Here is a 23,605-nt window from a genome sequence, read left to right as displayed (position 1 = left end):
CTAAAAGAGCACAAGGCCCTGAATTCAAACTTCAGTACATATGCACATATGCGCACATATACACACAGTGAAAAACATCCCATACAATGGGAAAAATATTTGTAAATTATGTAATAGGTATGGGACTGGTATACTGCATATATAATGAACTCTCACAACACAGTAATGAAGCAATAAAGAGAGCCAGGTGCCAGTGACTCACACCTGTAATACTACTCAGGAGGCTGAGGTCTGAGGATCTAGGTAGGAAAGTCTAAGAGACTTTTTTTTTTCTGATCCTGGGGCCTGAACTCAGACCTGGGCTCTGTCCCTGAGCCTGTCTGTTCTCAAGGCTAGCACTCTACGTCTTGAGCCACAGCACCACTTCCAGCTTTTTCTGTTTATATGGTACTGAGGAATCGAACCCAGGGCTTCATGCATGCTAGGCAAGCACTCTACCACTAAGCCACATTGCCAGCCCCATGAGACTTTTTTATTTCCAATTAAACACAAAAAGCTAGAAGAGAAGCCATGGCCTAGAGCATAAAAGCTCAAGTCCCAGAATGAATTTAAGCCCCAGGATATGAGAGAGAGGTGTGGTGGCGGGGGGGGGGGGGGGGGGGGGGGGGGGGAGATCAGGTCTCTAGGACCAGTGGTTGGGGATATACTGGAAAAGCAAGTTACTGCATCCGGCTCCTATGTGAGAATGGTACCACAGGCCATATGGGGGTGATCTAAAGGACCTCAACTTTGAGTAGAGCCCGGGATAGGAAAGGCATCGGACAACAGGTTTTGGCTGTAGCTCTAGCATTCCTAGCCTGTCCATGATCTGACAGAGAAGAGGCAAATCTTAGAGCAGAATGTGTGTGTGTGTGTGTGTGTGTGTGTGTGTGTGTGTGTGTCCATCTTGGGTCTGAACTGGGCACCTGGGTGAAGGACTTGGCTCTCCCCTCTTGGCCCAATTGTTTTATGTATCTAAAGTTGGAATATGAAAGATTGACCCCCACCCTATTATCTCAGATGCATCCAGACCCCAAGTATGTGCAGATGTGCAGGCAGGACAATCCACCTAAGCCTGGCTGTAAACATTCCATTGTGGGCCCAACCCAAAAGCTTCCCCATCTCCCAAGATCCAATGGCTTTTTCATTGTCTGGCTACTATCCCATGAAAAGATCAATTCCTTTCATACCTCTTTGAAGTCTACAAGCCTGCGGGATGCTGGGGTGGTGGTAGGGGCTCGTTGTTCCTCAATAAACAGTCCTAGGGGCAGAAAGATGGGGTCTGGCCTGTTTTCTTCCTTTGGCCTCCATTTTCCTAACACTGGGCACTGTCCCTCAGCTCCTTTAGCTCAAGGCTAGCACTCTGCCACTAGAGCCCACAGCTCCACTTCCTGCTTTGTTTGGTAGTTTAATGAGGAAAAGGGTCTCACAGACTTTCCTGCCCGAGGTTGGCTTGGATAAGTGATTACTGAATCTCATCCTCTTGAGTATCTAGGATGACAAGCCTGAGCCACCAGCACCTGACTCCCAAACTTCTTCCCTGGGGCTTGAACTTCGATCCTCAAATCTCGTCTTCCCGAGTAACTAGGATTACATGCTGGAGTCACCACACTCAATTCCATGTGCTTATTTTGTCAACTAACGTGGTAAATTTGATTTTTTAAACTGTGTTTTCGCACCACCATCAACTCAGAGCATAGTTTCTCCTCGCCACAATAGAAACTGAGTAAACAGCGTTGGGGTTCACCGGCGCGATCAGGGGGCTGCCAGGGTCGGGGCGTCCCAGAGGCAACTTCGCTCCATTCGAAGAGGAGATGCCGGGCTCTGCCGGCGGCGGGGAGGCCACCCTCGGCGCCCTCTTCCTGGGGTCCCCCGTGGGCGATTGCCGCCCCTCCTGGACGCCAAGCCCTCCCCGCACCGCGGCCAGCCCCCGCGCACCGAGGCGGAGCCGGCTCTCCCTCCACCGCATTCGGGGATTAGCGCGCGCCTGGCCCCGCGGCGGGATTAGCCCGCGTGGACTCCGCATCCGGGCCGGGGATTACCGCGCGCTCCCTACGACGTATATATGCCCGTGGCGGCCGCCCCAGGGTTGGGTGGGCATGGCGGCGGCGACGGGGGCCGCTCCGAGCCGCGGGGGGCCCGGGCGGCCCTGCCCCTTCTCCATCGAGCACATCCTCTCCAGCCTCCCGGAGCGGAGTCCTCCGGTTCGATCCGCCCGGCCGCCGCCGCCCAGCAGCCGACAGAGCCCCGCCGAGCCCGAGGAGCCCGGGACACCCGAGGTTGTGCCGTGCGCCTGCTGTTGCTGCTGCGGCCCCCGCGCGGTGCAGCGCCGACCCCCGGAGGCGGCCGCGGGGCTGGGTGAGTGGGCGCGGGGCCGGATCGGGGGACTGATCGGGGGACCTAGCCCCTGAACGTGACGCAGTCGGTGGAGACCTCAGTCCCTGCGTGGGCTCCTTACCGCTCCTTCGTCCCCAACACAGGCTCGCGTTTGTCGTGGCCCTTGAGGCTGGGCCCCGCGGCTCCTTCGCCCTTGGCAGCACCGGCTGGAGGTTCCGGGACGCTGTCCGGTGCCGCTGGTCCCGGCCCGCAGCGACGCACGCGACGCCACCGCACCATCTTCAGCGAGGAGCAGCTGCAGGCGCTCGAGGCGCTCTTCGTGCAAAACCAGTATCCAGACGTGGGCACGCGGGAGCGCCTGGCCGGCCGCATCCGCCTGCGCGAGGAGCGCGTGGAGGTGAGTGTCCCGCCCCGCGGGGCTGCGTCTCTGAAGTTTCTCCGATCGCCTTGATTGCTCGGCCGAAGCCCGATCTGGGAGCTGTGAGGCCCGTCGCGGGGGAGGGAGAGGCAGAGGCTCCCGGGTGGCGCGATCGGGGCGCAGGGCCAGTGCCTAGGCGGGGGTGGGGGGTGGGGGTGGTGGGAGGGTGGGGTGGTGGTGGTGATACTCGTTAGCTGTCAGAGCAACTGCAAAGGTAGGAACGGGCAGTTTTCTTTACCTTTGTTTTAAACCTCCTCACGCTAAAAGAGGCATTCGTTCACGTTCCAGATTTTTTGGGAAGTTCAGAAATGCACAAGTCTGCAAAGAGGGGTCCCGGTTGACGCTAAGCAGACTCTGGGAGGGTGGGAAAGGGATTCCCATTCAATCCCGGCGCCACTGTCAGCATCTGCCACGGATAAGGGCAGGTGGCAGCCAGGCCCTGGCGGTCCACATCTGTAATCCTTGCTACTCAGGAGACTGAGGTCTGAGGATCGTGGTTTGAAGCCAGGCGCGGCATTCCACGAGATTCTTAGGTCCCCTTAAACACCAAAAAGCAAAAAGCTGGGAAGTGGGGCAGTGACTCAGTGGTAGAACACCAGCTTTGAGCAGAAAAGGCCAAGGAACAGTGCCCAAGCCCCGAGTTCAAGTCCCAGTACTGGCATAGACACGGAAGGTAGCACTCACCCCTGGCTGGCCACACCCTTATCTTGACCCTTTGACACTCTCTCTGGAACCGGTAAGATTGGGCCCCGATCCTGGAAGCCTGAGCAGTCCCCTCTTCTTCCCTCCTTATTCTTAGGTTTGGTTTAAGAACCGACGTGCCAAGTGGCGACACCAGAAGCGGGTATCATCGTCTTCAAGACTCCTGTCAGGCCCTAAGAAAGCTCCCAAGGACAGCTGCTGCTGATCCCCCAAAAGCCACTCTGGCCTTGGCTGTGACCTTTGGACCCCACACAGAAAGAAGCCAGACCTCTCTGATGAACAAGGACTCTAGGAGAGGAGCAACCTCCTCCAAGAGTCTCCACACCTTCCTGTCACAGGAGCTCGTGCTGGTGTGCGCGCATTTATGTGTGACAGAGACAACTACCCTCTCAAGGGAGGGCATGCTAAGCACCTGGGTGCCCTCTCCTCCCGGAGGACAGGAACCAGGAAGATTCCTTTGTAGGTAGAACAGGGGCATGGAACAGGTTAGCCTCCTCAATACCCACTGCCCAGGGAGGCATTGACTCCACCCCAGGGCAGGAACCATTGCTTATCAACACAGGGCCCAGAATCTTCCCCAGTGGCCTCTACTCCAGGGCATGCTGATCTCCTTTTTCTTCTCCTGTAGTCATGGACCCCCTTTGATACTGGATCTGCATCATTTGGACTCACTGTCTCTTCAAATTTCCTGCACTAGGCTGTGACCTCTGCACCTGCAGAATAAGGTTGGAAGTAATTTCCAGCTTTTCACCTGCATCTTAGTCTTTGAGCCCTGCTGATACCACGAAACACACAAAAACTACAACTGCCACAAAGGCAGTCCAGAGTTCTATATTCACCCGAACTCCATGTCCACACCCAGCTGGTAGCTGACCCTCCTCCCTCCTTCCTAGGGTGTTATGTGTGTGAAGACTGGGGTGTTTGGGGAACACAGAACAGTGAGTCATCTGTATCCCATGCCAAATGTCCTCCAGCAGAGTAAGGTAACATAGACAGTGGCAAGGTCCCCTGGGGGCTACTGACCTGCTTCATGAATACAAGCCCTTGGCATCCTCCTTCTAGGGATTTCCATGCCATCGTAGGCTGGGGCAAGATGAGGTTGGATCCAGGAACTCCATCCCTGCAACTTTGGAAAATGTTACCCCCTTCCCTCTCCCATCCTGGCTAGTGGGCCCCAAAGTTCCCAATGCCCCATCTGGCCTGGACAACTCATTCTGTCTCCTTGAAGGTCCTGGTGAGTGTGGGTAGTATCTTTAAGAGATACAGGAACCAACATCATAGATCTTGGGACTCTCAATGTCTGGCTAGTTTGGATATCTCTTAAGTTGGCATGTGTCCCCCAACCAAAGCTACCCCAATACTGATGGGTGCTGTCACTACCATCTCCCTAGGACACACCATTATGGCTGTCACAAAACCCTTCTAACTGAAGGCTGACTTTGCCTATGAACACTGTATAGTAATGGAAAACTATATCCTGGTCAGTTTCCTGGACGCTGGGATGCTCAATCAAACTAGTTTCCAGGCGACTTGTTCTCCTTAGCTGAACAGTCATTTGTCATCTTTTAGGGCAATTGTGGTCAACCAACCATGTCAGGTGTGTCTGAGCTCTACTTTCCAGGCTCTACTGCCCTTCTGAATTGTCTCCTTCCTTTCCCAACTGCTCTTTGGTTGCTGACCATCCTCCCCCCACCCACAAACTACCATTAATGCAGACCTCTGGAAGCTTATCTCCTCATATTCATTCTCTTCTTGGTTTATCTTTTCCATCCTTAGCTCCAATTCTATTCTCTGCCACATTTCCATTTCCATCTCCAATCCAGGACTCTCCCTTGAGTTAGATACTTATGTCACACTGCCCCCCAGACTACTCCACTGGAAGTCCACAGGCTCCTCGGGATCACCTTGTCCATAATGAGTGCTCCCTGTTCAAACCACATGCACGAACTGGAGTCCCCCTGTCCATTATATCTGGTCCAAGAGCAATTCAATGTTACTTGAAAAGAAACACATCATCCCAGAACCCAGTTTCTTTCCAACTCCAAATGCACCAACCATCACGTTTCACCTTGATGAAAAAGTCATGAGCACCTCTCAGCCTAATTATGCCTTTTTGGCAGCATCTCATATCTCACTGCATTCTATGTGTATCCCAAAGTCTGCGTTGTAACTTCCCTTGCTCCCTCCTACCACTAGACTTTTGAATAAGCTCTTTACATTCCTTCGTCCATTGCAATGCATTGATCTTTTGGATTCACAGTCACTTTCTGTCCAGGAAATGTCCTCTGATTTTCCCCACTAGATAAAGATTCTCTAAGTACAAATTCTGCTTGCCTATTACAACTGCAGTTTTACATTTCTGGGTTTGTCTTCTCCACTGACTGAACTGTCAGCTCTATGGAAGCAGTAACATCATCACAGTCCCCGATGAATCCCAATGAATCAAGAGGTGGCTGCATATCTAAAAGCAAAGTTGAATTCAATCATTTGGGGGGCAGAGGTTGTTGGTTTGTAATAATTCATAATCTCCCTTTAGGAAGAACTTCCTGAAAAATGCTTGGTAGATTTCTGTTTCATTTCAATGAGAAATGGCCCTTTTGTGGGAAGACCACTCTGAAATTTAAAGGGGGTAATCTCTAACCAGAAATTTCTTTACTGAACAACCATCTTCCCCACTTTACTTCTCTTTTGTTATAGTGTTCAAGGAAGAATTAGCTTACTCTTTTTTCCTTGCGTAAAGTTTGGAATTCGTATGTAACCACGTTTTCTGAAGAGAGCGTTTTTGTTAATACTATTGAAGTGCATTGAGTGATTATTTGCGAGAATTTGGAAACCCAAAACCTTTTAGTGCTAAAATTTAACAGTGTGACCTATATGTCAAATAGCCCTCACAACAGCGCCCCATTGCGTCTACAGCCCAGACAACGCAAGGAAGGGAGAAAGACTACAACTCCCATAAGAGCAAGCGTCCTCGTGACGTCACACGAAGCGACATCGGTCATTAAAAAAAGTGCTGTTTTCCCATTGGTTAGTTGGCGTAGGCGCCTGCGCATATGTTGCGTTCCCGCTCCCGCCCCCAACCTTGTGACGCGCTTGAGTCGCCCGAGTAGTTCTGGGATAGCGATGGGGACGCCGGGCGCTTCGGCTCGGGCTCTTTTGCTGCCCGCTGAGTCCCGGCCCCCAAGGAAGCGCGCGGCGGGTGACACTGGAACTGCGAGGAGCAAGCAGAGGGTCCTGGATGAGGAGGAATATATCGAGGTATGACCTCACTGCGAAAGTCGGCGACTTCCGGGTCCCTCCTCTGTTTGGCACTCCTCTCGGGTCCCTGCATACCCATCAGCTTGTGGAAGTGTTAACAATTGATTCCAGTTAACTAGTGCAGAGGGGAATTTCCTTACTTTGGGGAGGAACTAGCTGGAGAAACGAGGGGGAGGGGCTGTTCTGTTGTATGTGGTAAGGATCAAGAAAGCAAAGTTTTCCATTAAACTGTGTCTCAAAAGGCTGATACGCTTGAATGATGATGGCAAGAAATGACTTTCTAGAAGGCAGTGACAACAGATGTAAAGGCCAGGAAAGGGGGTTTCATGGAAATCAGATGCTATTGTGATGGTGTCTTTGAGTGGGTGGTCCACGGATGCCCCTCTTAGTAGGAGTTGGTTGTCGCTGGGATTGGAGGCAGCCAGTTTTTTTTAACCAGGCCTGGGCTTGAACTCAGGGCCTGGGCACTGTCCCTGAGCTTCTTTTGCTTAAGGCTGGCTACTCTACCCTTGAGTCACAGCTCCACTTCTGGCTTTTTTTGTGTGTGTATGTGGTACTGAGGAATCTAATGCAGGGCTTCATGCATGCTAGGCAAGCACTCTACCACTAAGCCACATTCCCAGTGTTGTGCCAAGTTTCAAGACCACCCCCAAGAAGACCACCGAGATTCAGACACTCCGAAATGCAAAAGCAAGGCAAGGCTTTATTTAACGAGCTGCCAACTCGGGCCTCGTCCTACCCACTGACACAGCGGAGGTTAGGAGGAAGCCCCGAGCTGTGATTACACAGGGCTTATAAAGGCAAAGAACAAGGTTACAACAATCAGCTGTGCAAGCAAGATTAGAACACAGGTACAAATCTGATTGGCTCAGGGTTCGATTCTAAAATGGGGTTCACGTGGTGGGGCCTGACTTCAAAGTCTGGCACCTCATTTCCCCCTTTTTCTTTTTGGTACCTTGGGAGCCAATCATGGCTCCATTCTGTCCATTTCAATGGCTTGCATGTCTAGGGGATGATATAGAGGTAAGGCATGGGCCAATAGGGCCCAATGTAGTAACCAAAGGGCCTGTCACCATTTCTTACAAGAATAGTCTCTGTACCTCTGTTTTGCATGTCTCTAGTTTATCCTGCCTCATCTTCCCAAAAACAACTCTGGTCCCTTGATTTTAAAGGGGGGCTGATGGGTGAAGATCATCCATCTTCTGTAACTTCTTCAGGCTGACTCAGGGGCGTAGATCTTACCTAGCCAGGAACCTATAACCTTAGTCTCAGTCTAACTTTCTTTTCTTGAGGCGAAGGCAAAGCGGCTGAGTTGGGTGCTTGGAGACCTCCCATGTTCCATCACGGTAGTTGTCATCCAGGGCAAAGGGGTCAGCTGGCCTGGCGTAGAAGCAATGAACCCAAGTGGCAATGCTGTCTAGGGTCCCTTCCACCGTGGTTCTAAGGAGTTCAGTCTCCTGGGTAGGATTTCTTTCAGGATCTTCTTAGCCACTACATTCGCAGTCTCATGCTTTGTTGGATAGACTTCAACCCATCCTGAAAAGGTGTCTACAAAAACTAGCAAATATTTGTAATTTCTGTGAAATCTACTTCCCAATACACACCTGGCCTATTCCCACAGAGGCGAGCTCCTTTAGTAATCTGTTGATTGGGGGCATTGGCAAGCTGACAGGCCTTTAACAGATCTCAATAAGGACACAATCTCAGGTCTACAAGCTTTCTTTACTAAACAGATGTATGAGCTTAAAATTCTCACTGCCAGTCAGGGCTTTGAGTAAATGCGGGGGGGGGGGGGTGAGATTTTAATCTATCCTCTCATTTGACAAACTTACCCTTACTAACCACTATCACAGATGACTGGTAAATTCCTGCCCAGTAGACAGACATGGGCATTGGAAAGGCATGCTTATGAACTATTCTTCTAGGACTTCCCGGCTTTAACTTTTGAACGGCCAACAGTAGTGACTCTAGGATCTGACACCATCTCTGCCATCCAAGCAGTGGCTTACTGCCTCTGGATGCTCCATCACTTTTGTCCCAGGAGGAGAGACTTTCGACTTGGACTTAGGGCCTGAGTGCTGTCCCTCAGCTCTCCAGCTCAAGACTAGCACCGTACCACTTTTGAGCTCCACACCACTCCGATCCCAGCACTCTGCTGGCTGATTACAGACAAGTCTCTCACAGGGACCTTTCTTTGCCCGGGCTGGCTTCGGACCGCAGATTCAGATCAATGAGTCTTATAAGGGGCCACTTTACTCCAATTATAAGCAACAAGGTGGTTTTTAACCACCACCACTTTAACAAGTAGTTTTTAAGCATGCTCTCTTACCTGGAACTTATTAAGGGTCAGTATTAGATCTTGACAAACTTGTAGGAATCACCTGTGCTTCTCTGTGGGCCTGCTGGAAACTGTTACAAAAAAACCTACAAAGAAGCTGGAATGGCAATTAAACATTTTGGTAGCCATAATTCTCCTTTTCTCACTTTGCAATAATTATTTAGGACAATTTTACTTCCAAATTTCTTATCTAGAAATGTATTCTTGATTTCCAAAGCCTTTTTAACACTAACACAACACTTTAGCTTTTATCTGCATCGGAAAAACTGAAGCTCACAGGCAATCTGAAACCAGGTGCCACCCTTTGCTTACGGGCTGCTTGTTCCAAAAGAGCCTCTTTTTTTTTTTCAGTTCCAGTTACTACATGGCATGAAGACCTTTGAATTTAAACTTAGTTTTGCATCATACTGCAGTCTTGAACATGTTCACACTCACACATGCACACACACATACATTTTACAAAAGGAGGAAAACACACAGGCCTGAGAACAAGAAAAGCTACGAGTTGGAGATCTCCCAAGCTGGCCCACAACCTCCTACAAGGGTGCAGAAGGAATGGACCTGAGTTGGCCCACAACCTCCTGCAAGGGTGCAGAAGGAGTGGACCCGAGTTACGAGTTGGAGATCTCCCAAGTTGGCCCACAACCTCCTGCCAGATAAGCAGAAGGAGCAGACCCAAGTACAAGGTGGGCGGGTTGAGTCTCGTTTAGGAGGCCCTCCTGGTCAGTTCCAGCCAAAAACCAAACTGACTCGCGCCCTACAAGTATAAGCAAAAGCAAAACAGACAAACAGACAAATTACAGGACAAGACAAATGAACAGTGCTGTTTTCTTACCTTCGGAGTCTGGGATCTCAGGGTCTCTGGGGCTATCCCGGACGAGCCCCCAAATGTTGTGCCAAGTTTCAAGACCACCCCCAAGAAGACCACCGAGATTCAGACACTCCGAAATGCAAAAGCAAGGCAAGGCTTTATTTAACGAGCTGCCAACTCGGGCCTCGTCCTACCCACTGACACAGCGGAGGTTAGGAGGAAGCCCCGAGCTGTGATTACACAGGGCTTATAAAGGCAAAGAACAAGGTTACAACAATCAGCTGTGCAAGCAAGATTAGAACACAGGTACAAATCTGATTGGCTCAGGGTTCGATTCTAAAATGGGGTTCACGTGGTGGGGCCTGACTTCAAAGTCTGGCACCTCACCAGTCCTGCTAGTTTGATTTTAGATTGGTTAAATATGAGACGACGAACAGGGTGTAAGATATCATAAGACATGTACACACTGCCCTACTATGTGACTGTACCCTTTTTGCACAACACCTTGTCAAAAATTGTGTTTAATTAATAAATTACAAAAAAATTAAAAAAATATGAGACGACGTACAGATTTTGCAGCTCAAGAGCAAGATGTGGCTGGAGGTGACGACAGGAATTTCACTGGTGGTGGTGGTGGTGGTGGTGGTGGTGGTGATTGCTTGAAGTCACTCAGGAGGAGATTAGAAATAAGCTGGGCCTGGGTGGCTCACGCCTGTAAGCTACTCTAGAGGCTGAGATCTGATTACCTCTATTTGAAGCCAGCTGGGGCAGGAAAGTCTTGACATTCTGATCTCAAATTAGCTACAAAAAAAGTGAAGCTGTGATTCAAGTAGTAAAGCACTAGCTTTGAGCACAAAAGCTCAGAGAAAACTGGGAGCTGGTGACTCACACCTAACCCTAGCTACTTAGCAGGCTGAGATCCCACCTGGTTCAAAGCCAGCCTGAGCAGGAAATTCTGTAAGACTCTTCTTTCTTTCTTTTTTTTTTTTTTTTTTTTTTGGCCAGTCCTGGGGCTTGGACTCAGGGCCTGAGCACTGTCCCTGGCTTCTCTTTGCTCAAGGCTAGCACTCTGCCACTTGAGCCACAGCACCACTTCTGGCCATTTTCTGTATATGTGGTGCTGGGGAATTGAACCCAGGGCCTCATGTATACGAGGCAAGCACTCTTGCCACTAGGCCATTTCCTCAGCCCGAGAGACTCTTATTTCTTATAAACTACTTAGAAAAAGCTGGAGGTGGCAGTGGAAGTGGTGCTGTGGCTATCACCTTGAGCAAAAAGAAACTAAGGGACAGAGCTCAGACTCAAGAGTTTAAGCCCTGGAATGGACACCATAAACAAAAACACATAGCTAGAAGAAAGGTGGCAGCATCCACATTGGTCTCATTTGTGTGTGTGTGAAGCTGGAGCCAGCAAAGGAGAATTAAAATGATGAGTTAGTGGGAAGAAAAGCAATATTAGATGTTGCAGCAAAGCTACAGGGATGTCAAGTTGTTTTCCCAAGTGAGTGCTTGTTAGCTCCCTCACTTGAGCTCCCATAGTGGGTAAACATGCTGAAAGAGGTGGGGCAGGGCTTTAGCAGGCAGAAGAATAGTGAACTACGAGGCAGGCCACTAAGGCCACTCACTCTGCCTTTTTTTGGCGTTGATCTCTCCTGATAGGGCCTCCAGATGGTCATCCAGAGGGATTTCTTTCCTGATGTGGAGAAGCTACAAGCACAAAAAGAGTATCTGGAAGCTGAGGAGAATGGAGACTTGGAACGCATGCGCCAGATTGCTATCAAGTTTGGTTCTGCCCTTGGCAAGATGTCTCGAGAACCCCCACCACCCTGTAAGAGGATTCTGTGGATTGGTGGCAGAAGAGAACAATCTTTGAGTGTCACTACAGGCTCACTTTTATTTCTTGTCTTTCCCTAGATGTGACTCCAGCCACATTTGAAACCCCTGAGGTACATACTGGCACTGGAATTGTGGGCAATAAGCCCAGGCCCCAGGGCCGAAGCCTAGAGGATGGTAAGCGCTTACTCTTTTGGTCACATGGTTAGGATCTGAAGCCCTCAGGAATGGTCCTGGGGCTGCAGGTCACGTTATCCCTAGAGGGTCTTCTGGCCTAAATAGTAACCTGTGGGATTCAACAGCACTGGCCTAGAAGCTGAAAGATCTGGGTCTAGCTTCAACTGTGAAGGTGTTCCTTTATTCACTGTGTATCAGCCTCTTCCCTGTGGGCTGTATGGACATTAGAGGGCTTCTTTCACTGCTGTCTTCTGAAGATGCCTGGGGCCCTTGTGCCGGTTTTACATTGGTCCTTTCCCTCAGATAAATAACATGCTTTGCTCTTTTTTTTTTTTTTTTTTGCCAGTGGGGCTTGGACTCAGGGCCTGAGCACTGTCCCTGGCTTCTTCTTTTGTTTTTGCTCAAGGCTAGCACTCTGCCACTTGGCTTTGCATTTTCTTTTTCTATAAGTCTCCACTCAGATATCTGTTCAGGGAAAATGTTCCTGACCTTTCTGTGTAAAATTGAAACAAGCTTAGTGTGCTGCTTTTTTTTTTTTGCGGGGGGCGGGGAGGGGTTGTGGGGCTTGAACTCAGAGCCTGGGCACTGTCCCTGAGCTCTTTTACTCAAGGCTAGCTCTCTCTACCATTTTGAGCCACAGCCCTTCTTTCAGTTTTTGAGTGGTTAATTGGAGAAAAGAGGCTGGGGATATGGCCTAGTGGCAAGAGTGCTTGCCTCGTATATATGAGGCCCTGGGTTCAGTTCCCCAGCACCACATATACAGAAAATGGCCAGAAGTGGCGCTGTGGCTCAAGTGGCAGAGTACTAGCCTTGAGCAAAAAGAAGCCAGGGACAGTGCTCAGGCCCTGAGTCCAAGCCCAGGACTGGCCAAATAAATAAATGAATAAATAAAAATTGGAGAAAAGAGTCAAAGGCAGCTTGGGCTGGCTTTGAACTGTGATTCTCAGTTCTCAATTTCCTGACTAGCTAGGATTACAGGTGTGAGCTACCAGCATCTGGCTTTTTTTTTTTTTTTTTAACATTGTCTCATTGTTTTGCTTTTTTAAAAATAAAATTGTAGGACATAAATTTGTGTGTAGCTGGGCACCTGTGGCTCATTCCTGTAATCCTAGCTACTCAGAAGGCTGAGATCTGAGGATTATGGTTCAAAGCCAGCCATTCAAAGCCAGCCCAGGCAGGAAAGTCCGTGAGACTCTTCAACAAACCACTCAGAAAACTGGAAGTGATATTGTGGTTCAAGTGGTAGAGTGCTAGTCTTGAACCCCACAACTAACAACAAAAGTGTGTGTGTGTGTGTGTGTGTGTGTGTGTGTGTGTGTGTGTACTGGGATTTGAACACAGAGCCTTAATGCTGTCCCTGAACTTCTTTGTACAAGGCTAGCACTCTACCACTTGAACCACAGCTCTACTCCTGGCTTTTTGATAGTTAATTAGAGATAAGAATCTCACAGACATTTTTGCCCAGGCTGGCTTTGAACAATGATCCTCAGATTTCAGCCTCCTGATATGGTGGTGTGAGCCACCAGTGCCCAGCTCAGACATATTTTAGAAAGATAAATATCTTAACCTAATTAGCATCTACGCCAAAATGAGAAGGGACTTGGACTTGCTTCACATCTGGAGTAACAAGTAGTGTGTGTAGACCTTCACAGATACAGGTAGGGTAGATGAATGAGTTGCCTTCAGCACATTCACTGGGGCTAGAGACACAAAGGTGTATAGGAGACATGCTAGCTTTAGCAGGAAATCTCTTTAGGGAAGAGCATCCTCTTTTAAGTGGGATTTCAGCTGAGTCAGTTGATCTTTTGGTCATTAGAAGAATTTTGTTGCACCTACAGGTGAGCAAGATACTTGGTTCTTTCTTGTCTTTTTTTTTTTGGCCAGTCCTGGGGCTTGGACTCAGGGCCTGAGCCCTGTCCCTGGCTTCTTTTTGCTCAAGGCTAGCACTCTGCCACTTGAGCCACAGCGCCCCTTCTGGCCATTTTCTGTATATGTGGTGCTGGGGAATCGAACCCAGGGCCTCATGTATACGAGGCAAGCGCTCTTGCCACTAGGCCACATCCCAGCTCCATCTTTCTTGTCTTTTTTTGTTTGTTTGTGGGTTTTTTTTTTTGGCAGTCCTGGGGCTTGAGCTCAGGGCCTGAGCACTGTCTCTGGCTTCTTTTTGCTCAAGGCTAGCACTCTGCCATTTGAGCCACAGTGCCCCTTCTGGCCTTTTTTTATATAAGTGGTACTGAGGAGTCGAACCCAGGGCTTCATGTATACGAGGCAAGCACTTTTGCCACTAGGCCATATTCCTAGCCCCTGTTCTTTCTTTTAAACCAGGTTCTAGTCTATATTATATTGTGTTAGTACAGATGTGCAGTGTGTTCATACATGTTTTCTGCTTTCCAGCTCAAGCTTGCTGCCAGTCCTTGTTTTTAGAACTTGCTTCTCAATTGAAATGCAGGATTCAAGCAACAGATCTATGTGTGTGCATGTGTGCATCTGCCAGTACTGGAGCTTGTACCCCTGTTCAGTTTTCTCACTCAAACCTACTTGAGCCATAGCTTTACTTTTGAATTTTTGTTAATTTTGAAATAAGACTCTCATAGTCTTTTCTTCCTGGACGGGTTTTGAACCTTGATTCTCAGATCTCAGTCTCCTCAGTAGCTAAGATTACAGGCATGAGCCACCAATACTTGGCTAGCTTCACAGGGCTTTGTGATGATTCTTTTCTATTTATAAATATGCACCCTGTATTTTAGTAAATCTTGGAGTTCTTTCAGTATCTAAGTTGTAAATACCATTGTTATTCATGTTTACAAATGAAGAAATAGGCTCCTTCATGGAGTAACTTCTGTAGATCTCAGTGGTCAGTGGTAGAATGGAGCTGGAGTCTCTGTGTGTGTGTCAGTCAGTGTCAGTCTTGGGGCTTGAACTCAAGACCTGGATGCTGTCCCTGAGCTTTTGTGCTCAAGGCTAGTGTTCTACCACTTGAACCACAGCTCTACTTCCAACTTTTTGGAAGTTTATTTGAGATAAGAGTCTCATGTACTTTCCTGCCAGGCTGGCTATAATTCTCTTAGTTCTTAGCCTTCTGAGTAGCCAGGATTTCAGGTGTGAGCCATCAGTGCCCAGCTCTCGCTTCTCTTTCTTTCTTTTTGTTCTTTTGTGCCAGTGTTGGGGCTTGAACTCAGGGCCAAGATGCTGTTCTTTAGCTTTTTCACTTAAGGCAATGAGCCTACCATTTGACCATAGCTCCACTTCTGGCTTTTTGGTGGTTAATTAAAGATAAGAATCTCACAGACTTTTCTAGCCTGGTTGGCTTTGAACTGCAATCTTCACATCTCATCCTCCTGCATAGCTAGGATCATAGGCATGAATAACCAGCTCCTGTGTGTGTCCTCTTCCTAACTCCAGATCTCAAACTCATCCCCTGCTCTACTTTGCAGTTTAGCATTTTGCCAGTGGTCAAGACTATCAGAACAGAAGAGAAAGATCTTCAGGTGATCCCACTAAAATTTGCAGTACTATCTTTGGAAGGATGGTACTTTCCTCTTTGAGGGTACCACTTCTATGGTAGCTGGAGTGGTTGAGGTTATATTCTAAAATCTACAAGCCCTGAACCATATGATCTTGCCTTAGGGTTAGCTGGCATACAAGTTCCAGGAAGGGAAGAAAATTAGGATAAAGAAATCCCAGGGAGGGAAAGAGAGTTCTCAGGGCTTAGAGTGAGATCCTTGGGATGAGCAAATTCTAGTGACCAACAGCTGCTGAACTTTGTCATCAAAAACTCTTGCATTGGGGCTGGGGATATGGCCTAGTGGCAAGAGAGCTTGCCTCGTATACATGAGGCCCTGGGTTCGATCCCCCAGCACCACATATACAGAAAACGGCCAGAAGTGGCACTGTGGCTCAAGTGGCAGAGTGCTAGCCTTGAGCAAGCCAGGGACAGTGCTCAGGCCCTGAGTCCAAGGCCCAGGACTGGCCAAAAAAAAAACCTCTTGCATTAATGCCTCTTTCCTTCCAGATTGAACACTTTTCTTGGCATCTAGCAGATGAAAATGCTGCCCAGGCTGCCACAGAGTGCCCCACGAGAGTTCCCTGGGCCTTTGGGTGTGGGTAGATTGTACATCTGTGGGGGTATCATCTAGCAGAGGCAGGGATTTTGGTTCTGCTTTTGGGTGCTGTGATTCTAGGGTCTGGGTACACTGGCCTCTCTTCTGCAAAGTGGGGTTTAAGCCGTGATGGTATTGTGTTGCCCCCACCTGCAACCCCTGAATAGGAGAGGCTGGAGAGGAAGAGGAGAAGGAGCCACTTCCCAGCCTGGATGTCTTCCTGAGTCGTTACACGAGTGAGGACAATGCCTCCTTCCAGGAGATCATGGAGGTAGCCAAGGAGAAGAACCGAGCCCGCCATGCCTGGCTCTACCAAGCTGAGGAGGAGTTTGAGAAGGTATTTCTGGCGGTTGGGGACATAGTTGTTCTCTGATGGGATTGAGGAGTCCCAGGGACACAGGTGCAATGCCTAGTGACTCTCCTGACCTCCACTTTCCCCCATGTGATTGTAGAGGCAAAAAGATAATCTTGAACTCCCATCGGCAGAACACCAAGCCATCGAGAGCAGCCAGGCTGGTGTGGAGACCTGGAAGTACAAGGCGAAGAATTCTCTCATGTACTACCCAGAAGGTAAGCAGCAGGGGCCCAAGGGGCAGGACAAGGAGCCAAGGGGTACAGCTATCTGTGCTTGGCTCTATTAGGGAGTTGCTGTCAAGAGTTTGCCGGGGTTTTTTTTGTTTGTTTGTTTGTTTTGTTTTGTTTTTTGTATGTTCCAGCATAGTCCTAAGAGCTAGGGTTGTCAGAGTGTGTATAACTGAATAGTATAGGCCTGGTTTGCCTGGTTGGGGTAATGAGTTCCTTCCAGCTTTATCCAGGCTTTGTGGTTGTGTGGACTCTGAGATAGGCTAGCTAGAGATGCTTCTGTTCAGTTGGAAGTATCTTCCTGAAGAAAGAATGTTTGTTTTTTGTATTAGTCCTGGCTCTCGAACTCAGGGCCTGGCCACTGTCCTTGAGCTTTTTTGCTCAAGGCTAGCACTCTGTCACTTGAGCCACAACATTTTTGGGTGTTTTATTGGAGATAAAAGTCTCTCAGACTTTCCTGTCTGGCGACTTCAAGCCGTGATCCTCAGATCTCAGCCTCCTGAGAGTAGCTATTATGTCAGGTGTGAGCCACTAATACTTGGCTTTTTTTTTCCTCTCTCTCTCTTCTCTCCTTTTTTTTTGGCATGAGACTAGGACTCAAACTCAGTACTTGAGGCTTTCACTCACTGGCTGGTGCTCTACAAACTGAGCTACGCCTCCAATCTTGGAAGTGTTCTTGACCCTCAAGCCACACAGCTGCTGATATTGGCTATCTACTGCTATCTCTGCTTCCTCTTCCAGGTGTCCCAGATGAAGAGCAGCTTTTCAAGAAGCCCCGGCAGGTGGTGCATAAGAACACACGATTCCTCCGGGATCCCTTCAGCCAAGCCCTGAGCAGGTCCCAGCTCCAGCAGGCAGCTGCCCTCAATGCTCAGGTAAGCCAGCAGAGCCAACTGTGGGCTGGGGTCACATGTGGCTGGGCTGGTTGTGGGCAGGCATGACCATCCTGTCTATCCCCTTTAAGTTAGAATTGTCCTTGGTGGGTGGAGTTAAATAGGCAGAAGTACCAGAGTCACTGTGTAGCAGGGCCCTTTATATCTTCTCAGCCTGTACAGGTTCACCAAGACAGTGCCAAGCCAAGGGCACTATGGTCCAGATCCATGTCAGCTTCTTTGACATCAGGGCCCAAGAGAATAGAAGCTTATGAGAAACAGCCCAATCTCTGTCTGCATACCGCCCTTCAGGCCTGATTGTAGATAGACAATGGGCTAGGCCAGCAAAGGAGAGCAAGTTGCTAGAAGGGAGCCTGACCCCAGAGGGCAGGCCATGGTGGGACAGTGCTTGTGGTGGCAGTGTGAATCAGTATGGGAGCAAGATGAGTACTTTTTAAATAGTGACTGTGGCGGTCATGGTTACAGGGTTGGTAGCAAGAGGTGGAAAGACTTAGACACAGCCCACACCTGTCTTGTTAACATTGTACTCAGGCTGTGGGTACCAGCACTGCCCTGGATGGGTGATATAGGGGACCAATTGCTTGGCTGTCCACTCTGACAGGTCCTCAAGGTCTTTTTTTTTTTTTTTTTTTTTTAATAGTCCTGGGGCTTGAACTCAGGACTTGTGTGCTGTCCTTGAGTTTTTTTTGCCCAAGGCTAGTACTCTACCACTTGAGTCACACCTCCACTACTGGCAGTTTTGGTATTTATTGGAGATAAGAGTCTCTTGGACTTTTCTGTCCAATCTGGCTTCAAACCATGATGCTCAGATCTCAGCCTCCCGATTAGTTAGGATTATAGGCATGAGCACTGGCACTCAGTCCTCAAGGTCTTTAGAGGGTGGGATGAGATCCTTCTTTTTCCCTAAGTGGGCTGCCCATCCTAGAGCTCCAATTTTGTCCTGAGGAGGGGAAGTGTTTCCAACGACACCTCTGTATCTGCTCTACTAGTTGAGGAGAGTCCCTCTGATGATATCCTTTCTGGTTGTTCCAGCATAAACAGGGCAAGGTGGGCCCTGATGGCAAGGAGCTTATCCCCCAGGAGTCTCCTCGAGTGGGTGGATTCGGATTTGTTGCTACTCCTTCTCCTGCACCTGGTGAGAAACGGATCAGGTACCTAGGCTGGTTGGGGTTGTGGGTGGGCTGGACACACAGCAGACCTAACCTGGGATGTTAGGGGTGCTGCGTTTTGTTCGGGACTTGTCAGAGGGTTCCCTGTAGGGAGAGAGCTCTGGGTGCTGGGCATACAGCCTTCCTACAAGGTGGTCTTGGGGGCCTTTGGTGCAGGGGCCACCCCTCTGTCCTCCATGCTGTGCTAGTTGCTACGAAAGGGCTAAAGCATGTGGAGGTGCAACAGGATTAACCTGAGTTCTAGGAGGTGGAGAGTCTATTGCATCTCTTCCCTTGGGGGTGGTATGACTTCTAGCAGTTTCCGTGGTCCAGTGCTAGGATAAGGTCCAGCTAACCCCGTGTCCTTAGGCACTTCTGTTTTGGGTCAGCTGAGAGTGAGTTAGCATTCCCTCTCAAAGGATAAGGAAGAAGATAAGGGAAGGAGAGAAGAAGGATGATAAGGGAAGGAGAGAGGGCCAACGTCTAGCCTTGATGCTACCTAGAGTACACAGAGGTAACTGGCTCTGGTAGTGGGGAGGTCACAGGGACCCAGTGGGATCCCTAGCCCGAGATGACTGTGGGCTTTCCATCTGTAGGTGTGAATGAGTCTCCACTGATGACCTGGGGGGAAGTTGAGAACACGCCCCTGAGAGTCGAAGGGTCAGAGACACCCTACGTGGACAGGACCCCAGGACCAGCTTTCAAGGTGAGTTGTGAGCAAGGGTGAGAGTTGGTGTGGGTGCCTTAGGAATCAGGTGCCTGCTGCTCAAGACTGAGCATAAGAGGCCGAAGCAGGCCCTTGTGATGGGCCACACACTGGTGCTTTGGAATGTCAGTGTGCTGCATTCGATGGTGGTCTTTCAAGGAGGACTTGGTGGAGTTGGCTGATCTTCCTTAGGGCTTTGGAGGCCCAGGGTCCATTCACAGATGTGGCAGGACAGCCCCACAGATCAGAAGCTTCATTTGCCTTGCAAGCCTGAGAGCCTTGGGACAGGGTTTGCGTCCTCAGAAGGTTGTATGCTGGCACAGCAAGGCCTTGGGTTACAGAACACTCACCCCAAATGGTGCAGTTCAAGCCCAGCATTATAAGAGTGAGTGAATGGTGTATGTGAGCCAAGGGCAGGTAAGGAAAGCTCCTTATGGATTGTGCATTGTGTGATGACCCTGGGTGCCTGGAGGGGTGGGAAACTGATGACCTTGGATAGCAACATCAAGAGTGAGTGGGCAGGTATGGTCCGGAGATGTGTGTGGAAGACTAGACATCTGAGGCTGCTGGGTGTTTGCCAGTGAGACTGAATTGACTGGGTTTGGGGGGGAAGAAGGGACTGCTAAACCCTCCAGGTGCTAGGTCACGTTGGTGGTGTTGCAGAGGCCATTTGTGAGTGACATTGCCTACTTTAGAGACCCAAAAGAATCAGGCGTAGAATCTGGAATGAATGCACACAGGTCTAGTTCTAGTTCAATGACTGGGTCAAAGGTCAGTCATTTAAAACAGTCCTTTCAAACATCGGTGATGATCAGTTTGAGGTGTGCTGGGAAGAAAGATCACTTGGTTAGCAGTAGAAGCAGAACTAGAGCAACATAGTTTTCATAAAGAAAACCGCTGGCCAAGCATTGGTGGCTCATGACTGTAATCCTAGCTACTCAAGAGACTGAGAGCTGAGGATCATGGTTCCGTGCCAGCCCAGGCAAAAAAGTCTATAGAACTCTTGCCTTTAATTAACTGCCAAAAAGCTTAAGTAGAACTGTGGCTTACATGGTAGAGGGCTAGCCTTGAGTGAAGAAGTTAAGGGACAGCACCCAGTCAGTCTCTCTCTCTCTCTCTCTCTCTCTCTCTCTCTCTCTCTCTCTCTCTCTCACACACACACACACACACCCCTACACCTCTCTCCCTGGTGAAGTGGCTTATACTTACAATCCCAGTTATTCAGGAGATATCAGGAGGATCGCAGTTTGAGACCAGCATGGGCAGAAAGTTAGTGAGATTCCATCTCCACCAATAAGCTGTCATCCCAGTTACACAGGAAGCATTAGTAAGAGGATGGCAGCCAGGGCAAAACCATGGGACCCTATTTGAAAAATAGTCAAAAGAGATTAGGGACTTAAGTGGTAGAGCACCTGCCTAGCAAGTGTTTAGGCCCTGAGTTCAAATCCCAGTACTGCCAACAACAAAAAGAAAAAAGAAATCACAAACCTAGACTTGGACTGCAGTGCTGAGGAGAACATCAGCGCACTGACAGTTTGGCCTGTGCTGAAGAGCTAGGAGCCTCCCCCTGCAGGGCACTCTGGTTCTTCCTCAGAGCAACTCATAAGTGTACTACATACCTACACAAACGAATAACCACAGCAAACCCAGGAGAGGAATAGCTGAGACACCTGTGCTATCAAACATTCAATTTATTCTATGGTAGCATGGATGAAAACAGAATAAAACCTGTTGAATTGTCTTATTTTTTTTCCAAATTTTTATTATCAAACTGAGGTACAGAGAGGTTACAGTTTCATACATTAGGCATTGGATACATTACTTGTACTGTTTGTTAGCTCGTCCCTCATACCCCCTGTTGAATTGTCTTAGGGAAGGGATTAAGGGAGAGTGATAGAGTTAGATTGGATGGAATACATTGTATATATACATGAGTGGGTGAAATCTTTCACTGTGTAACTAATGTATGATAATAACAACAAAAAACATGTATTACAATCCTAGATCTACTACCTACTAGCTAATAGCAAAGGAAATTCTGGCTTGACCCTGGTGACTCACACCTATAATTCTTATTGGTATCTTGTTTCTTTTAATGGTTTTGAGATAATTTCTGAGAAGCTAGATTCTGAGACCAGGGCATTTTACATGACTCATTGTTACAAACAATTTGTATGGGTTTTATTGCCTTCCTAGTGTTGTGTGTACACTTCCTTCTGAAGCATTAGTAAGAGCAGACACCATGATTTAATTTGCATCTCTTTGAAGACAGGAAGATTTTAGCAGTTTTCCAAATGGATCCTTTCTTGCTTCTATTAGGTTATTATGGAAGGCACACCATTGGGGGACTTTTATTTTTGTTGGTAGTGGGGCTTGAACTCTGGGCCTGGGCACTGTCCCTGAGCTCTTTTGCTCAAAACTAGTGGTGCCTACAGCACCACTTCCAGTTTTCTAGTGGTTAACTAGAGATAGGAGACTCACAAACTTTTCCTGCCTGGGCTGTTTTCTAACCGTGATCCTCAGATCTCAGCCTCCTGAGTAGCTAGGATTATGTGAGCCATTGGTGCCTGGCCAGCGGGACACACTTGGGAAACACAACTGGAGAAGTGATGGTGGGTTGCTGGGATCATTAGCCCAGAGGAAGAGGCTAGTGCTCATATTAGCTGCTCTTCTTCTGGGTGAGGGATTGCCTGATTGTGAGTGGCAGGTCCAGTACAGACATCCCGTGTCTACTTCCTTGTAGATCTTGGAGCCAGGACGTAGGGAGCGGTTAGGCCTGAAGATGGCTAATGAGGCAGCTGCCAAGAACCGAGCTAAGAAGCAAGAAGCTTTGCGGAGAGTGACAGAGAACCTAGCTAGGTAAGGAGCAGCCAGACCCTTGATTGAGCTGGCAAAGGTTGGACTGGTTTTTGCCCTGACCCTACTCTACCCACCCCCAAGCCATGTGGACACACGGTCTTTATGGCACTCACTGCCATAAAGGTAGCCACATGTGAAATAGGCTGTGGACCCTTCATCTTTTTTCCTCCATAGCTTCCTTAGCCCATCTTTAAGAGATGCCTCGAAACCCTTTGCCCCACCCTGGGACCTTGTCAGCCTGTGGAGTCAGTGTTACCATTCCCCTCTTAGAGCTCTGAGATGTTTAGGATCCACCCACAGCCAGAGGCAGCATGGTCACTGACCTCAGGTTTGACCTTGCTGTGTGCCAGGCTGCCTGGTGTCATCTTGAGCTGTAAAGCACCATGCCTCTGACAGGCTCTTCTGGAAGGGCTGTGTGCCAGGCTGCCTCGTGTCATCTTGAGCTGTAAAGCACCATGCCTCTGACAGGCTCTTCTGGAAGGGCTGAGGGATTTCTTGTGTAGGCAGTACCTAGCCCACTTAATCCTGCTTTTCTCTCTCATTCCTCTACCCCAGCCTCACCCCTAAAGGCCTGAATCCAGCCATGTCCCCAGCCCTACAGCGCCTCGTGAACAGGACAGCCAGCAAGTACACAGATCGGGCCTTACGAGCCAGCTACACACCATCCCCAGCACGCTCTGCCCACCTCAAGACCCCTGCTGGTGGGCCACAGACCCCCACGAGTACACCAGCCCCTGGCTCTGCCACACGCACACCCCTCACACAAGATCCGGCCTCTATCACAGACAACTTGCTACAGCTCCCTGCCCGGCGCAAAGCCTCAGACTTCTTTTAAAGCCAGATCCAGGCTGAGCTTGTGGATGCTTATGGAGCCTGCAGGGCAGCTATCAGGACACTCAGCAGAGGACTCCAGACTCTGGGGACCCAGGCCCAGGCCAGAGGTGGAATCACAGATACAAGGCACTGTGTCACAGCCATGATTGCATGGAACATACATCCACTTCTAAGTACAGCACCTCTGCTGTTCCCCAGGACCTTCCTGAAACTTTTCTATTTAATTCCTGCCCGAACTGTCATTAAAAAATAGAAGGCATAGTCTGGCCAGGCTCCCTTCTATCCTGTTCCCTGAATGGGCCCTGGGGCCTACATTGAAATCCCAGGATCTCAGGACTTAGGGCCTGGAGGCAAGCACTCCTAGGGGACAAAGCTGTGAGTGGCTGAGGGAACTGCCTTCTAAGCTGAGCAGAGCTCACATGTGCTTCTCTCTGACCCTTATCCCTGCTTCCACAGTGATGTCTTTCTGCTTTGAAGAAGGATGGAGCCCTTAGAAGTTGTACGCCTCCTGAAGTGGCACTGTGGCTCAAGTGGTAGAGTGCTAGTCTTGAGCACAGAAAGGCTCAGGGACAGAGCCCTGGCCCTGAGTTCAAGCCAGGGAAATAAAGCTGTACCCCTCAGGGTCACCTGA

General features: G+C 49.2%; 2 protein-coding genes across 2 annotated transcripts; both read left to right on the top strand.

Moving 5' to 3' along the window:
- Nucleotides 1-2,078: 2,078 nt before the first annotated feature.
- Nucleotides 2,079-3,801, top strand: Gsc2 (goosecoid homeobox 2). Its single transcript, XM_048343454.1, has 3 exons — nucleotides 2,079-2,337; nucleotides 2,460-2,713; nucleotides 3,534-3,801. Exons 1-3 carry the CDS (start codon nucleotides 2,079-2,081, stop codon nucleotides 3,639-3,641), a joined length of 621 nt encoding a protein of 206 aa, XP_048199411.1. The 3' UTR covers nucleotides 3,642-3,801.
- A 2,725-nt stretch (nucleotides 3,802-6,526) lies between these two features.
- Nucleotides 6,527-23,240, top strand: Ess2 (ess-2 splicing factor homolog). The gene is made up of 10 exons (XM_048343452.1): nucleotides 6,527-6,694; nucleotides 11,502-11,670; nucleotides 11,757-11,852; nucleotides 16,120-16,289; nucleotides 16,405-16,522; nucleotides 17,276-17,409; nucleotides 18,460-18,562; nucleotides 19,172-19,281; nucleotides 22,025-22,140; nucleotides 22,696-23,240. The coding sequence occupies exons 1-10, from the start codon at nucleotides 6,560-6,562 to the stop codon at nucleotides 22,973-22,975; spliced, it is 1,431 nt and encodes a 476-aa protein (XP_048199409.1). The 5' UTR covers nucleotides 6,527-6,559; the 3' UTR covers nucleotides 22,976-23,240.
- The last annotated feature ends 365 nt before the right edge of the window (nucleotides 23,241-23,605 follow it).

Source organism: Perognathus longimembris, chromosome 3 (genome assembly GCF_023159225.1).
Source record: "Perognathus longimembris pacificus isolate PPM17 chromosome 3, ASM2315922v1, whole genome shotgun sequence".
In the NCBI taxonomy this organism is placed as follows: domain Eukaryota; kingdom Metazoa; phylum Chordata; class Mammalia; order Rodentia; family Heteromyidae; genus Perognathus; species Perognathus longimembris.
The sequence above is the reverse complement of the archived record's forward strand: the minus strand, read 5'-3'. Positions and strand labels throughout refer to the sequence as shown.